The following is a 17,465-nucleotide window of genomic DNA, read 5'->3' as shown; positions in this document are numbered from 1 at the left end:
TATCTTTATTGATGACCTGGATGAGGGCATCGAGTGCACCCTCAGTAAATTCGCAGATGACACCAAATTGGCTGGAAATGTGGATCTGCCTGGGGGTAGTGAGGCCATACAGAGGGATCTGGACAGGCTGGAGAGCTGGGCTGAAGCCAATGGGATGAGTTTCAACAAGGCCAAATGCCGGGTCCTGCACTTCGGCCACAACAACCCCAGGCGACGCTACAGGCTTGGGGCAGTGTGGCTGAAGGACTGCGTAGAGGAAATGGACCTGGGGGTATTGATTGATGCTCGGCTGAACATGAGCCGACAGTGTGCCCAGGTGGCCAAGAAGGCCAATGGCATCCTGGCTTGCATCAGAAACAGTGTTGCAAGCAGGAGGTGATTGTTCCTCTATACTCAGCACTGGTGAGGCCGCACCTCGAGCACTGTGTCCAGTTTTGGGCCCCTCACTGCAAGAAAGATATTGAGGCCCTGGAACGTGTTCAAAGAAGGGCAGCAAAGCTGGTGAGGGGTCTGGAACACAGGCCATATGAGGAGAGGCTGAAGGAGCTGGGAATGTTCAGCCTGGAGAAGAGGAGGCTCAGGGGAGACCTCATTGCTCTCTATAACTTCCTGAAGGGGGGTTGTAGTGAGCTGGGGGTCGGCCTCTTCTCTCGTGTCATTAGTGATAGGACCAGAGGGAATGGCTTCAAGCTACGGCAGGGGAGATTCAGGCTGGACATGAGGAAGTATTACTTTTCAGAAAGGGTGGTCAGGCACTGGAACGGACTGCCCAGGGAGGTGGCGCAGTCACCGAGCCTGGGGGTGTTCAAGGAAAGACTGGATGTTGTGTTGAGGGACATGGCTTAGTGGGAGCTATTGGGAATAGGTGAACGGTTGGACTGGATGATCTTTTAGGTCTTTTCCAACCTTGGTGATTCTATGATTCTAGCATCACTTGTAGCTTTCCATGCTTACAGAAGGCCCAGCTTAAGGAGAAACTCCAGGGACACTCACTGCAAGCCAGAGCAGCTGGAAAGAAATTCAGTGTGGCAACTAGACTCTTGTGAATGGCGCTCAGTGCATCAGATGTGCATCACTCTCTGTATACAATCACAGACGAAAACAGATGTGTGTGTGGCAGATGATAATTAGCCTTTCCAACTTTCATATGACACATGAAATATTAACCATCAAAAGACTTGCACACTTCTGGCTGACCTATAAAGTCTCAGTACACGTTCCTTGTACAATTACAATGTGAAATTCCCCAAAACTTGGCTAGATGCTATGGTATGCTGATGAAAACTTTAAAACATAATGTATACTGATTTTGAAACATCTGGTAACACTAAAAAGAAGGTTCTGAAGAACATGGAAATGGCTGGAATCACTCTGTGCCTCCTGGGTTTAGCTCTGTATGTTTGTGGTTACCATACAGGGACTGCAACAACCACACAGTCTAACAGCTGAAGCCAGCAGGTCCTTTTTTCAGGCTTGCAGGCACACACATGAGTAATTTGCCTGATTCCTCCCAAACCAGTCTTTCTTTAAAATTTTAATTTAGGTCTAAAATCATTATTTTTTAAAATATGGTAGGTTCCACATTCATCAGAATGGCTATCTGAAGAGGGGACAACATTTTGTTAGAAAGTTTCAGAAATATCTAGCTTACCATTGTCACGAATAAATACTAATAACTGTATTTCTGGTTGTATAAATAAAGAGGGGGAAAATGACAGCTTAATAAGCAACAGTACTGTTCTTCCACAAGTAAGCAAAAAGATGAATAGACATTTGACCATTTATAGTGTCACCAATCTTGGGAAAGCTACAGTAGATCTTGGTGCCTTATTTCTTATTATAGAATCGTAGAATCATAGAATCACAAGGATGGAAACGACCATCAAGATCATCTAATCCAACCGTCCCCCCATTACCACAGCTACCACAAGCACTAACCCATATCTCGCAGTTCCTCATCCAGCCTCTTGAACGCTGCCAGGGACGGCGACTCCACCACCTCCCTGGGCAGCCATTGCAGTGCCTGACCACTCGCTGAGAGAAAAAGTTCTTCCTTATGTCCAGCCTAAACCTCCTCTGGTACAACTTGTGGCCATTTCCTTGGGTCCTGTTTGTTGCCTGGGAGAAGAGACCAAACCCCTTCTCATCACAACCTCCCTTCAGGAAGTTGTAGAGTGCAATGAGGTCTCCCCTGAGCCTCCTCTTCTCCAGACTGAACAATCCCAGCTCCCTCAGCCGCTCCTCATAAGACTTGTGCTCCAGACCCCTCTCCAGTTTCGTTGCCCTTCTCTGGACACGCTCCAGGGCCTCAAAGTCTTCCTTGTAGTGAGGGGCCCAAAACTGGACACAGTACTCAAGGTGCAGCCTCAGTAGTGCTGAGTACAGGGGGATGATCACCTCCCTGCTCCTGCTGGCCACACTATTTTTAACGCAGGCATTATGTCACATTTTTGGTGGATGCTAATGACAAGGCAGATGCTTGCTGTGGTTATGCAACCTCTTGTTGTGCTTATGAAAGGAATCTCTCTTCACTAGGAGTATTGAGGGCATTCCATTGGATGCCCTAGCTTTTTACCTGCTTAGTTCTGTGTTTAATTATGTAAAGCAACTTCCACAGATGCATAAGGCTCCTACCTTGAATATCATATCCACTTGAAAAGATTACTTCCAGTCTGAAAAATTTTGCTGAAATATTCAATACCAGCATGGCAGCAAAGAGGGTACACAGTTTACTTCATTTTAGCTTTATTTTTGTCATAGAAACAACAACATCAGCAAAGAGAATTTCTGATATACTTTTTCCTTATAACTCTAGAGTTCTCTGATTTCCCAAATCTCAGAGATGAAAAACACATTTCTTTCACTGTCACACAGAAAAGAATGATAACCTTTACCCTCAGTTCCTGCTACAGTAAGCCAAGCAGGACATTACTGATTTCATTGTCTTTAAAACTGCAAGGAATTCATCCACATGGAGACAAGCATTTAGCTTAATAGGCTACAAAGGAAAAGAGGATGGAAGGAAAACAAAACTACATTATGAAGAGCATTCCCCACACAAACAGTGATCACAATCACTTGTATTGGTCTTGAATTTGTTTACTCAAAAAGAAGTAAGACTTCTAGAACTGACAGGATTTGATTAAGTTAAAGCAATGTCACCAGTACAGGAATATACACAATATAGAGGATGTCCAGCAACAAAAGAACACAAGTCACAGTTCTTCCATTAAGCTACATCTAAATTATAGGTCCTGACTTCTAGAAAACTACTGCTTTCAAATTTGAAAGGGAAATTTTTTGGTCTAAAACAATTCCCACATTTTGGATCAGACAGGGATAAATACTGCCTAACATTTGCTAATGGAGCCATACAGAAATCATTTTACAGCTGAAATACCAAATGAATTACTTTACTTTATATCATAACCCCAGTGATAATTACATTTGCTCTGTTTAATGATCCTACAATTTTAATTTAAGAGCAGTGAAAAATCCAGACTTGTAATTTTTTTCTTTAATAATTAGCTTCTAACAGATATCAAACATATACTAATTTTACTAGTTCATAAGCATTTTCTAAGTCAGCTTTGAAAAGCACATCCAGTAACCCAAGGGTCTCTGCTGTCAGCTGTAGCTTTAGTTTTTACTGAAATACAGCAACATTCTTTTCCTCATGTCCCCATGTTTTAACTGGCTTGTTTGTAGATCACTTTTATCTGGCCTCAAGTAAACAAAAAGGGCATTTTTATTACTATAACCCTAAAAAGGATATTTAAAACAAAAGAAAAAGCTACTTGTAAACTCAGTTGTTAGTATTTTATAACAACCTTAAAAAGGCGCAGTATTTTAGAAAATTTCCCAGTGTGTTTATGAGAAAAAAACTTACCTTAGTAAACACATTATCAAACTTTAAGAAATCAAGAAATATGTGGAACAGTAAGATGTTGATACTCAACCCAATCCCTAACACTAAAAATATTACAAAATAAGTTTGGGAAGCAAGATGCTTACCTAGAGTCGTCCAACTGATAATTTGATTGAATACAGGCAATCCTTGCTTGTTTTTAAGACTGTTATGAGTACTGCTCACAACATACGTTGAAAGTGCAATACTGAACATCTTGAAAGAGGAAAAATCAAAGAAACACATAGTTAGGCTGGAATCTCTGCCATTCCATATTAAATATGTAAATTTGCTTTTCCAGTTGCATGAACACCTCATCTGAATCAACAGAAGAACACGAACCCTGAGGAAGACTCTGATGTGCAAGCTGAGTATTTCTACCATTTTCTACCTATAATTTTTTATTAAAATAAGTGCAACTGTGATAACAGGAACCAAACAAAAAGCCAAACAGAAGTACGCAGAGGAGTACATGCCCTTGACTGGCAGCCATGAAGAATCAGCACAACTTCTGGCTTCACTGCAGGACCAGGTACAGGGTGAAGGGAAAGCGTAGTTAAGAGCTGCACAGTTCTTGGGAGAAGAGATAGCAGCAGCACAAACTAGAGGTGTAGTTTAAAGGACAAAGAAGCTGCAGCTTTAGCAAATTGCTCAGATGAAATAGTCTGAGCCACCTCAAGCAGATGCTTTGGAGAAGCAGTAAGATGGAAGGGTTTTTGTTTTGGGCTAATTCAGGAGATGTCAGCCAGTCATTAAGTATGAGCCAAAAAAAAAGGGAGGGGAGAAAATTACCACACTCAGTTATTTTTGTAAGTAGATAATTACTCAAGAAAATTTTTGGGCCAAGTATTCAGTTATTGTCATTTGTTCACAACAAATCAAGCATACACAGCACTTTGCAAATGCGCTTTAAAATGGCACTCTAAGAAGCAACTACCACTTCTCTGCCTTCACTTTTTACCATATGAATAGCAGCCATTTCCCATCCAGACACACTGACATCTAGCGGTACCCTGCCCAGAGAACCTGCCCGGCAGTCAGGTCCTTTTTCGGCTCAATTTCAGAGGTGCTCAGTATCTGCTCGTTCTGTTTAATTTCATGGCTCAAGAATATATAAGTTGCATTTTTGTCTGACATTAATAAACTAGATCAAAGGAGTACACCTCCAAGAGCTCAGGGAATTGGCCCATTTAGACTTCTGATGCTTATTTGGGATCTCTGCTGTATTGTGGCCATATCTCTCTCCCTCTTGATGCATCTTTTCAACTTCTTTCAGTGTCATGAGTTCTGGTAATCCCCTACTATTTCCTAGTCACTGGTGAAGTCACTTTGCACCTGTAGTCATCACCCATAGTATAACTTATGCCTTTTAAGGTTCATGATGATCACAGCACGTCAGTAAACTCCATTTACTTCTGCTAGATCTACGCCAGCGCCCTGGTATCCGCTTCAGAGACTTCTGTGTTCACAGTTCAGCTAACATCCAAACTGCTCTCAGTCTTCAAAGACATCTCCAGGGTTGTGGAGCAGCATGGAAGCAACTTGGATGTGTAAGCAGAGATTTCCACCTAAGAACCTGTCTTGTTTCCCCCTTTAAGCCCCCTCTGAAGTTCAGAGATTATTCCTGAACGGTTTAAGGGCTGACCTCTGAGAAATGGTCATCTGCATGTCTCAGATAGAAATAGGAAATCAAGGGTGACATCAGCACCTCTTTGCCAGCAACTATCCTAAGCACCATACATAACAGCAATACATGGAAAGAACTGTGTAAGAATCAGAATCGTCTGTTGGACTTCTTCTGTTCTGTAACTCTAGAGTTCGGATGTGGATTCCTACTGTGGCTTTAAGTAATTTAGAGGAGAAAATTAATCAGCTGCCACCTTGGACCTACATGAAGCTGAAGTCTCCTAGGAATAACAGTTTGGTCCAGAACAAATCAGCCAGTGGTAACAACAGTGTTTTCAGCAGTGCAACAAAAACTGGACTTCAACTATGAAAGAAGATGCTGGCAAAGAGATAAACTCCAGCAAAAAAATTAAGTCACATGGTAAATTCTTCAGCAGTCCAGCTTATGGATTATAAAAAGACCTCAATTTTCACTATTTCAGAAGCCCTCTCTAAGACAGAAGTGGCATTGACCAAAAAAACAACACTCTCCTTGCCACAGCAAAGAAAATTCAGAAACAAAATATTACTGCTGCTTTAATATGAAAAGACAACCTGAAAATCTCTTGACAATTTTCAGAAAAAGTAAGGAAGTAATTAGTATCTTCTGCCTCCAGGACACAGTGACATATATCAAAACTGCAAATGTAGGTCTAAACATAACTGAAGATTTTGTAACTGAAAGGCAAATGTAATCATAATTAAGTTAGTTAAGCCTTTATATTTACTTTCTTATTTATACCCTTTCATTGAAAAAAAACTTTTTGATCATGATGTTTGATTGTCTGGGACAACTTGTTTTGGTAAGGCTAAGGCAATGTAGGAAATCCACAATCTCTAGGTACAAAAGACAGTTAACTACTAAGTTGCCTGTAAGTGGACTCTCAAGTCCATACAGGTATGCAGTTCATATTCATTTCCAAGTCGTACGTTCTGTCCCATCCATGGGAAAACCAACACAAAAACACACAGTTCAGGACTGGATCTGGATCTGAGGGACTTTGCTTCACTGGGGAGAGCTATGAACAAGCTGTTTGTTTTTTTTTTTTTTTTTTTTTTTTTTTTTTTGCTTACTCTGTGGGTCCCTGGTTACTTACATCTCTTTTTGACAACAGGAGAGCAGTTAATGTAATGGAGCAGACTTTGTTCTTTACCAGTTATAGTGTCTTCACTACTGGCTAGTTCTCAGATACAAAAGGAAGCTCACATGGACAAGAAAGGAGAAAGTTGTCTTCTGAAGAGGAAAAGATCCTTCAAAAAGCTTAGATAATGCTGTGCTTTCTATTTCTAAATTTAGAAGAAAAGCTAGGACCACCAGCTATTCCTTCTCTGTTGTTGAACCTACAAAAAAGGTTAGCAAAGTTGCTAAGGGAATCCCAAGGCACACTGTAATGACTGCATGTACAGAAAGGATGCTTTGTTTTTCCTCCTCCTTCAGTCAATGACTGACAGGAGGGAAGCACACAAAGAAGAAAGTACTGTAGCAAAGTAAGCTATCCTTTCATTCATGAGAGAAATCAAACAACCATCTTATTTTTCAGTGTAAGTGGTAACAACGTATCAGAGGAAAGCATAACTTTCAGTGACAGCCTCCAACAGATACATGGGTGCCATAAAAATTATCCGTCAGCAACCTCTCATCAGATGCAAAGCAGGAACCTGATCGTGTCTACAAACATCAGTGCCCCAATCAACACCTGTTTTTGCAAGATAGGCACATACTATCTGATGAGAAGATGTCATGAGTTCAAAATACTCCAAATTGAATATTTTCCCCACTTCACTCCTTCCGAAAACTCCAACTCAAAAGAAAAACTAAAGGCAAAGCAAAAGAATAATGTTGTCTAGCAAAAACACCAGTCTTCTGACGAACATTTTCCACTTGCATTCTTGACAGTTCAGAGCAATCACAAACATTTTAACCATAAAACAAGACCTTAACTGATGAACATCCATAATGCCACTGTAATGCTCTTCTCCCTCTTGGAGTCTGAATGCTCTTTCTTCCCAATCTTTTCTTCACCCAGAGTGAATGAGTTCCCTATTTTTCACTCCTAAGAAAGCTTTTGAAATAAAAATCTAATGGAGAGTAGTAATTAGATGTCACTGTTGTAAAAATATCCCCTGATTAAGGAGAAATTTGAGGAACTTTACGATCCTCTTGTAGGCTGGGAGAAAAAGAGAGATGTTTCTCCCTGAACAAGCAGGCAAAACGTTGTCATCTAATTAAGCATCTCAGGGCTTGCAGAATTTCCTGTCTCTGAAGTTGGCTCATGAAGCATCTGGTATTACTCCCTGACTACAGATCTATTTCCACCTCCCTATTTACGAGTTTCTCCACAAAGTCACCCTGCTGAGATGCTGTAGCAGTTACATGGTGGGTTGACTTTGGATGGCTGCTAGATGCCAACCTAGTGGCACTCTCACTCCCTCATCCAGATCAGTTGTTTCCAAGCTTTCCAGTGAAAAGAGTCCAGGGCTGGGTATATATGTAGTGGAAATACACAGGACAGGAGCTGATAACTCTTTTCCAAGGAAAGCTCAAAACATTAAGAGAAACCACCTCCATATTACAAACTTGTGTGCACTCAGGTAAAGGCATTTTAAAACTTCAATATTCTTGCCTCTCCTCTCAACCAATCTGAATTCCATTTCTAAAAAAAAAAAAACAACAATATAATGAATACTGTGCTTAGCTCAATAGGAAATTCCACCATATAAGTAATAATCAATAAAGCTTTTAAGAAACATTACTAATCCCAAAATAAAACCATTATCTTGTAAGAAGTTTTTTTTTTTTTTAATGAAAATAGCAGACATTCTCAAAGCATTATTAAAATCTTAAAAGCTCTCTAGAACTTAATTAGCAACTGCTATGAGAAGATCTACCTATTTCATGAAGTTGCCAAGAAAAATGCCATCTTCCATCTGAAAGAAGATTTAACAAATGGAACATCCACTCAGAAAATGGAAAGAAATCCTCAAACCAATAAGCTTGTCCTTAGTGTACACAGACAATCCGTGCAAAAGTCAGTGTGAATTACATACACAGACTGGAGGCAGGATAAACTCTGAAATTCTTGGAGAAGATTATCAAAATGTGTACGCACATGTATGTACCAAAGCAAATAAATACGCACAGTATGAACCTTGGGAACACAGCATTACGATATATAAAATGAATATCGTGTCATATGGTCCTCTTGAAGAGGACAGTAAAGGGGAAAACTCAACAACAAACAATTTATTCTTGAATAACATGGCTTTGGTAGGAAAAGGTTCTTAAAGTATGCAAAAATTTCCAGGTTAAAACACTACCATTCAGAATTACTGCAAAGTAGTAAGTTACCTGATAAAAATATACTTTCAGATCTTCTTTACTTTGGTATTTATTTTTACTTCTAGAAAAAGATGCCAAGGAGAAGCAAGAGATCAAAAGTGTCACCAAACCAGCAGCTACTCTATAAAAACAAAAGAACAAGAAGAACATTGGAAATGTGATCAAAAAGTACCAAATCAGGTTTTTTCATAGATGTGTTCTTCATTAAGAGGAAATAATTTGTTGCAGTTATCAAGACAAAATACATTAAAGAAACTTTAACATTCAGCTCCTGAAAAACAAAATCCAGAGTCACCTATGTGTTTTTCAGAAGCTTTGTGGCAAAAATCACCAAAAATCACATACATGCTTTGTTAGCCATCAATTTTAGCTATTTTCAATTACCTCCATTTGTCACTTGGCTTCAGCACAGAAAGACTGCTGTCCAAAATGTCCATTTGTGACTGCTCTACTCCTGGTGTTGTCTCAGACATAAAAATGTACAATTATTTCATATATAAAATCAGTCTGCTCAAGCTGTACTGCAAAGGTAGATTTCATGTAATGATCTACCCAATATAGGAACACAATTGCAGGCTTCTCAGTCACAGAATGGAGATTGGAAGGCACCTCTAGAGAACAGTCCAGTTCAACTCAAAAGTATGATCAGCAGGTTGCTCAGAGCAATGGCCCAATTGGGTGTTGAATATTTCCAACAATTCAAACTCCACAACCTGTCTGGGCAGTCTGTTCCAGTGTTTGACGACTCTCACTGTAAAAAAGTTCTTTATGTTTAAATGGATTTTTTTTTTTTTTTTTTGGTACCTAAATTTGTGCCCATTTCTTCCTTTTGAATGGATACCATTCAATCTGATGCCAAGAATCTGAATCAGTCTTTACTTAATATTGGTCTCAGAACTTGGGGTACACCACTGCTGACTGGCCTGTAGCTGGACTCATGTCACTGACTGTAACCCTCTGAACTTCATAGTTCAGCCAGTTTACAATCCATCTCACTGCCCATTGACCTAGTCTGTATATTTTTAGTATTTGTTTGAGAATCATAGCCACATTTTCCCAAATTTCCCTTTCGTCCTTTTTTGGTGTCTTGCTTGCACTTTACACCCCTCACTACGGCTTTGGCTTTCCAAACTCATTCTGTATATTCAGACTGCGGCTCTATACTCCTCCTTGGTCATATGATTCTGCTTTCATCTCCCATACACTTCCTTTTTACTATTGAGTTCAGTTAGGAGCTTCCTGTTCACACCATACACATTTTACTAATTTTACAAGAGGCCCTGGGCTGATCTATAGTGACCCTGTTCAAGAGCAGCTTTAATGCACATATTTCTGACTGGCACTTTAATTTCATCCTGTTGTAGCTTTTCTTCCACCATCTCCTTATCTTCAATATCCTGAAGCAACACATATACATATATTTTTCATTGTTACTTCAAATCTTTTCAACTTCAAAATTCTCTTGACAAGACGCAGACAAGCACAAGCTGCTTCAGAGGTAGAATGTTTCATTAGAAGAATAAATAGGAAGATGTATAGTCAGGGTAAGGTGAATGTAAAGAAATGTCAGGGAGGAAGACTTGAAGGTAATTTATAATTTTATTCCATTTTGATTTCTTTTTAATTTCTAGGCTGTTACAAAGAATAATAAAAAAAAACACTTCAGTTTGAACCAGCAAAAATTGGTATATAAAGCCAAGAACCAGTGTTATGGCTGTTGCAAATCTGTCTTGAATATTCCTGACATTCCCAAGCAACACAAATAGCAAGGGTTTCCAATGGACAGATTTAAAGTATGGTGAAAAATATTGAGGCAGAATGTAAATAATTTGGAAAATATCTGGGCTCAGAATTTCACTGCAATCATATGTTGCTGCTCTCTTCCCATTTTTTTACCGAGGATCAGGCACTACATACCCTGGTTTTGATGGGGCACAGTATCCTCTGTCAGAAAGCAGAAGGAGCTGTTGCAGCCTAGGTCAATTCAGGTCTCTCTGCAGTAGCTAGAAGGATACCAAAAGGCTAACTCCTTCAGGCTAACCAACTGGATTGCATCCAGATAGAAAAGAATGCCCACACAGTGAAAGACTAGCAGATGACAGAACTCTTGTCACCCTATTTGTTCTATTTCCCTGAATAACTCATTAGTTACAGAACGTTATTCAAAAACAAACTACTCAATATTAGATGGAGGAATTAAGAAAGATTCTGTCAAAGTAAATTGCTTCTGAATGAATGTTCTTATTCACATCACTGCTATTTACTACATTTGCACCCAAGCAAAGCTCCTCCTTTAACAACGACCCTTATTTTCATGTACAATTTGCAGATTTTGGTATTACGAGAAATGTTTCCCTCCACAAGAAATTACAGAATAATGCAAAGAGCAAATGGCTGTGACTTTCTTTGAAGTACTGCAAGAGTATTAAAAGTCTCTTCTCATTCACATCAGTGAATAACTGAGGTCTCTATAATCAAGTTATTTAAATTCTGAATTTCAATACCTGTCTCAGCCAGCTTTCAATAATGTAATTCCTTGCATATATCAAGTCAGCCTAAATTTTGAATATCAAAGAGGGAAATGATAAGTTTAAAGAACAAGATGAAATTCTTACACCAGAGGAATGTTTGGTTCTCTTCCTACAACAGGCATTAAAGGAAATATTGCCAGGAGCACACACAGAAGAGTCCAGATCAATGTTGTTCTCTAAAGGAAAGAAAGAAATGTGGGATATTTTGAAGTCACACAGGCAGACTATTGTCTAAACGGAAAAGAAATGTACAGTGAACTAACAACTGCTACAAGCACCTCCCAACAGATATCTCCCCACCCTGTATCTATCATTAAGAAAATGAACTGAAAAAGGGCACAAAGTCATTCACATTACAGCTCTTCAATTTAATAGAAAATAATCTCATTTCCACAGTGTCAAAATACTATTGAAGACAATCAGAATTAAAGCTAACCTTACACTTAATAGCATTTTGAGAAAGCGTGACCTTCATACACACTGCAGTCACCAGAAGTCTGATGAACAGTCTTATGGAAGAAAGCAATAAAACTGATCTCATCAGAATTTTGCAGCAGCTAACTAATCACCAATTCTCTAGTAATACAGTAATATTTCCCAGTTTTTGAATCTGAATGCCCTTTGATTTTCCCACCATAATCATCTAGCTAGTTGTTGAAACTCTGCTATGGGGAAAGAATCCCAGGTATTTTGTTCTCAATGAAGTCAGCAAGAGCTACATCACTTAAAGTTTTCCACCTCAAGTCAGATTATAGACCTTAACAAGGATATTTTTGGTGCTACAATATGCCTCTTCCACTTTAAGACATGCTGTTGATTACTCAAATACAATTTAAAAAGGCTAAATAAGCAAGTACAAACTTACATCTCAAAAGTTCTTGCAAAGCATGACTTTAAATTTGTATCCAAATTGCTATTTCAATTAAAATGCTAATTCTTTCCCAGACCTCTAGGTTTTAGGTAGCCTGTGAAGTAAGAATTTAAACGAACAATTGGAACAACTGTCTCATAATAAAGACTGTGCCACTTCAAATCCATATCTACCAAAGTGGAGTTTGCTCCTGTGAAAAATGGTACAGGAAGCTGCCTCTGAGGAACAATATATGCCAGCTGACTGCAGACAACAAAGACATGAGAAGCATTTCTCAGTTACTTTTTTTCTATTCATTAAAAAAAAGCATACTTCTAAAATGGTAGAAAACTTTCACTGATTGTGTATGTCATCGCTTTTGTCATTTTGGCAATTCAACAAACAATGCACATTTCATTTGATTTTAAGCTAATCATTTTTCCTATTTATCACTAACAACAGTAAACAAATAGTTAACTCTCTGCTATCCTGAAACAAGGACAGCAGCAGGATATCTGACAACTGTGATAGAGAACTTCAGACAAAAATCTAGAAAGTTGTCAGACTTTCTGGATTACAACTGTTCTTGCGTAAAAACACCACACTAGAATGTCAGCTGTCAGTCACAATGTCAGACAAATCAGTTTTGATACCTAAGCTGCATTCTTGCTTGTCTAACCTATGAGGAATCTATCCAGATCATATTAAATTCCTATGCTTTGCTACATGCTGCTGACAATGGAGAACAGAGTAAGTGCATAACTGAACAAGAATCAGAAGAGATTTAAACGCAACATCCTTATTAAATGTTTTTTTGGTGGTGTTGTTAAGCAAAGCAAATGCAGTACCTTTGCTTGAACCCACAGCTGTGTGATCGTTGGCCAGCCAGCAAAGACAAGAAGACCCACAGTAAGTGTAGAGCGGTAGAAAAAGCTGAAAACCTAACAGAAAATCCAACATCAGACTGAAAACCAACACACATTAAATAAAATTTACAATTCTTCAAAAAGATAAAATGCTAGCAATGAGATACTCCATTGATACATATGAATACAATACTTACTAGTAGTTCAATTCCCAGTATACAAATCAACAGGAAGCCCAAAGACTGACCAATAGGAAGTGACCAGAGATTTGCAGCAGGGTCTTGAATAACACGAAGTCTGTTCAAAACAATGGAACAAGACAGTGATTATTTTAATACAACAGAAATAATACAGAATTTCAGCTTTGAAAGGCAGGGGTGAAGGCTCAGAGCACAAGAAATGATTAAGGTATCACTGATCCTGCCTGCAGCTAGGAGACAGCCTGAGTGATGGCCTGAGGCGCCTTCTGCCCAGTTGAATTTGATATAAAACCTACAATAAAACCTTTCAGGTTTTTTTTCCCTCCCATTTCTGGCATATCTTTGTGAGTATTTGGACAAACTTCAGATTGCTCTTTATCCAAATTGACTCTGAGTTTATGAACGTTTTTGGTTATGCTGTGCTTAATGTCAGTCATAACTGATGAAACATTCACAAGCTTTAGACAGAAAAAAAATCCCTAGTTAAGCTCTTCCAGTGTTTTATGAGGCAGCTCATTATCTAACTGCAGTTGGTCTCATTTTCCCTGAATAATACCTAGCTGGTATCTACAGAATTGCCAGTGGATTATGGAAGCAATAGCAATCAGAAAATAACAAATCTTTTCGGATGTGGAGCATTCAGTCAAGTTAAAGGAGAGACAAGCGAGACAAGTTTGTTTTGATACCAGAGCACAACCCTTAACATGGCTGGCACATCCTCTTCAAAAGCAAATGTAGTTCACATACTGAACACTTTGCAGGATCACACTATTTAAAAATAACTGAAAGAAAGGGAACAACCCACCCTTTTACACCTTACAACCCACCTTTTACAACCCACCTTTTACAAAGCCAGTCAGCTGCTACAAGTAATTCTCCCAAGTTTTTAACACCCATTTGCTTCAGTTACCAGAGTACTGAAAACATATTGGAAAGACATGAATTTATGTTTCTTAATAGGAAAACTATCTTTAGAACTGGCAGTTGTATTAATCCGTTTGGAAACTGCTCAACACATCAAGTGAAACATAAACCAGAGTACTTTGGAATACCTCAGAAAACATTTCAGCAATTCTAATAAAATTGTATCTATTCTGCTCCAAAACTTACAAGGAATAGTTTAATTGTCAACAAAAAGGAAACACAGATCTGGTTTTATAAGTCATTCTTTGTAAAACATATTCTTTACTCACTCTCTCACAACTGCATACCATATGGGTACTGGCAACAGACAGTATACATAGTAAGTCCAAGGGCTTGTTTGAATCAACAGGAAAAAAGCTATTACCATCCCAACAAATGTAAAACCATACAAGGGACCAGTAGATTCCTGAAAAACAAACAGTTTGGCAAACATTGCTGAAACGGCAGTAAAATGGTTTAAACAGCACACTGTGTTACACTTGCAAGTTACATCCTAAAGCAAACGTTATGCTGAAATGCTGCTCAAGCTGCCTTGTGACTATGAACACAACTCTGGATGCTATCTCCAGCAAAATACAAAAACTGACAGTAGATTTGAAATTCCAAATATTTCTCTACATAAGATTCTGCAGTAAGCTCTGCAGAGGTAAAGTCCACTTGTAGCACTTGGAAGCCTAATGCATGCACTGTTACATATGTTCAACAGATGCTTGAAATCCAATGGAAGACAGAATTCTTTGCCTTGGGAAAAAAATCAACTCTTAAATTTAGGTTCTAAAAAGAGCCTTGGAGCATAACCTCTTGAGTTCAAGATAATAGCATTAAAAAAATAAACTCTTCAGGATTTAGGGACAACTACTGAAGGTACCTTGCCACTAGCCTTCCACAGCTAAACTCCTCTGAGTTACAAGAGTTTTTTCCATCTTTGGACATTAAACTAAACTAGCCTCAAATTCTATTTGCTGCAAACAAAACAGAGACAAAAGCTGGGACAGCAGTGCAGGAGGTGCTCCATCAGTCAACCCAACTTTTCCTGATGCAAAAACAGGGCGGCTGCTGAAGAGCCCATGGAGGCTGATGGGGACTAAACATCAGTTAGCAGCAACCTCCCACTTGTACAAAGAGGAGCATTAAACAGTCAATCCATTCACCTTTCACTAGGCCAATGAAACAGTTTTCCTTATGTAGGGACACTGAGTTAAGCCAAGATTACATACAATTTTAAAGAATTTTATCTTTCAGTATTGCAATTTGAGGTAGCAAAGGCAGCTTTAGTAACAGCAACCCTCAGCATAATGCGTAGGCAATGACTTAAGGAACTACTTTCTTCTGTATGATCTGTTTCTTAGAATGAGCTGTTTAGGAAGGTATGTGACAATGTTAAATATGCTGAAGATGACAAGACACTCAATTAGCAGGTCACGTTGATGAGTTAGCAGGTTTTGGTTTTCTCCTACTGTAACTGATATAAAACTTCCCTGATCTAAACTGACAGCAAATGCATGTTCTAAATGATTTTTAAAATAAAATTTCTGCTGCCATTAAGGAAAAAAATGTTATACAGAAAGCTGATCTAATGCAATTTTGTTTTATTAGTTTTAAACTTCACATTTGCAGTCATGTAGGCAAAATGAATATGTATAGCTATGATAGGCACACAACATAATTTATTGTTGAATGAGTAAACACAATCAACGTTTTATTTCATACAGAGGCAAAGATTATACAATCCAATAATTGGTCATGCACTGAAGATGGAAATCAGATTTGCATTTTCTCTGAATGTTAAAAAGCAGATTAAAAGGTTAGGCTTCTTGCTAAGAAAACCAACACACTATTCTAAAAGAAAGGTTTTTTCATAAGTAGCACAAGAAGCCACAAACTTTTATAGATGATATATACAGGATATGAAGTTTCATTATTCAAAGGCTGCTACCAGATTATATAAGGCTGTGCTTTGCAGAAGACTGTCAGTGGTAGATTAGTTTCTCAGCAATATTCTTTAAGTAGCTCCACTATTATCTACAAACCAAATAACTTCCATGTAAGAAGTATCGGTCTCTTACTGTGACTCCCTAAGCATACAGCAACATAAAAAAAAATGTGCTTCTACAGAAAAGGGTCTGTTGCTGAAACTGCATAAAGAAAATTCTGTACACAACATTCTCTTTTTTCCGCTGTACTACTGGCATAATGCGTATCTTCAGGGAAATCTCAAAAGAGGTAGGTATCAAATTACTTCAAGATTAAAGTTTTACTATGACTGAAAATATCATGGTTTAACTCTATTTATTCACATTCAGTCCACTTTCTGTAATGATTTAATTCATATCTAACATGTATCAAACATCCTGAACTATTTCTTCTCAGTTATTTGATGAAAGAAATCCTAAGTCATGCACAACACTTATGAATATTTTCCAATTCAGTTTTGTTTGATAACTTTCACTAACGGCCGAGACTCTCTCCTTTCATCCTGTTGTTAAAACACCAAGATAGCATGATAGAAATTTTCTCTGACTAACATACTGAAGGCAGTAAAGATGCTAAGTGAGTGTACCTTCTTATTTATATTACCAAATTAAACAATTCAGCTTGTTCTGAAGTCTGGGAGGGTTTATTTTTTTCCTAGGGCTTTAATCCTGCCGTAGTGAAATGCTAGCATTTCGCCTGTGCACCTTTTCAAAGTATGTCTTTACTGATAAATGACTGAAACAAAAATGAATTTCCTAGGATTTCGTACGTTGTGAAAAATCAAGCCATCAATCTTGTCCAAAAAACTTTCTTTCAGCTTTTATGCCTTCTGCTTTACTCTTGCAAATTATAAATAAAAGAGTAAGCTGATCTGTGAAATCACAGTTCACTTTTCTATTAAAATAACTTATAAATTTTAAAAAATGCCATCATGGAACCACTTGGAATCTGAAGGCTGACTACTCACTGGCACAGAGGACAGGAAGAAAAGTTACATGCAAATTTTGGGCCTTACACTGGAGAGCAAAAATCAAAATGGAAGTGCAAAGTCTGTATTATTGTAAAAAATTATTATCATTAACAGAGTGCTGGAAATTAATTATTAGCATTAATTGTAATAAAGAAATAGACTCTCTAATAGTTTTAAATCATTACATCTGCATTGGCATTTAGTAAAATGTGTAGCTGTAGGAAAGAAACTCAGAAAA

The 17,465-nt window shown here is 38.3% G+C and overlaps 1 protein-coding gene across 1 annotated transcript in view; it reads right to left on the bottom strand.

Moving 5' to 3' along the window:
• PIGN (phosphatidylinositol glycan anchor biosynthesis class N) overlaps positions 1-17,465 on the bottom strand; it is a 103,218-nt gene that overhangs the window by 24,463 nt on the left and 61,290 nt on the right. The window contains exons 16-21 of the mRNA XM_042868870.1: positions 14,553-14,689; positions 13,357-13,456; positions 13,142-13,234; positions 11,528-11,619; positions 8,922-9,033; positions 4,015-4,123 (exon numbers count right to left, since the gene is read on the bottom strand). Coding sequence (XP_042724804.1) covers positions 4,015-4,123; positions 8,922-9,033; positions 11,528-11,619; positions 13,142-13,234; positions 13,357-13,456; positions 14,553-14,689 — 643 coding nt within the window. The remainder of the gene's footprint in view (positions 1-4,014; positions 4,124-8,921; positions 9,034-11,527; positions 11,620-13,141; positions 13,235-13,356; positions 13,457-14,552; positions 14,690-17,465) is intronic.

Source organism: Lagopus leucura, unplaced genomic scaffold (assembly GCF_019238085.1).
Source record: "Lagopus leucura isolate 7727_CA_CO unplaced genomic scaffold, USGS_WTPT01 Super-Scaffold_100002, whole genome shotgun sequence".
Lineage (NCBI taxonomy): Eukaryota > Metazoa > Chordata > Aves > Galliformes > Phasianidae > Lagopus > Lagopus leucura.
The sequence above is the reverse complement of the archived record's forward strand: the minus strand, read 5'-3'. Positions and strand labels throughout refer to the sequence as shown.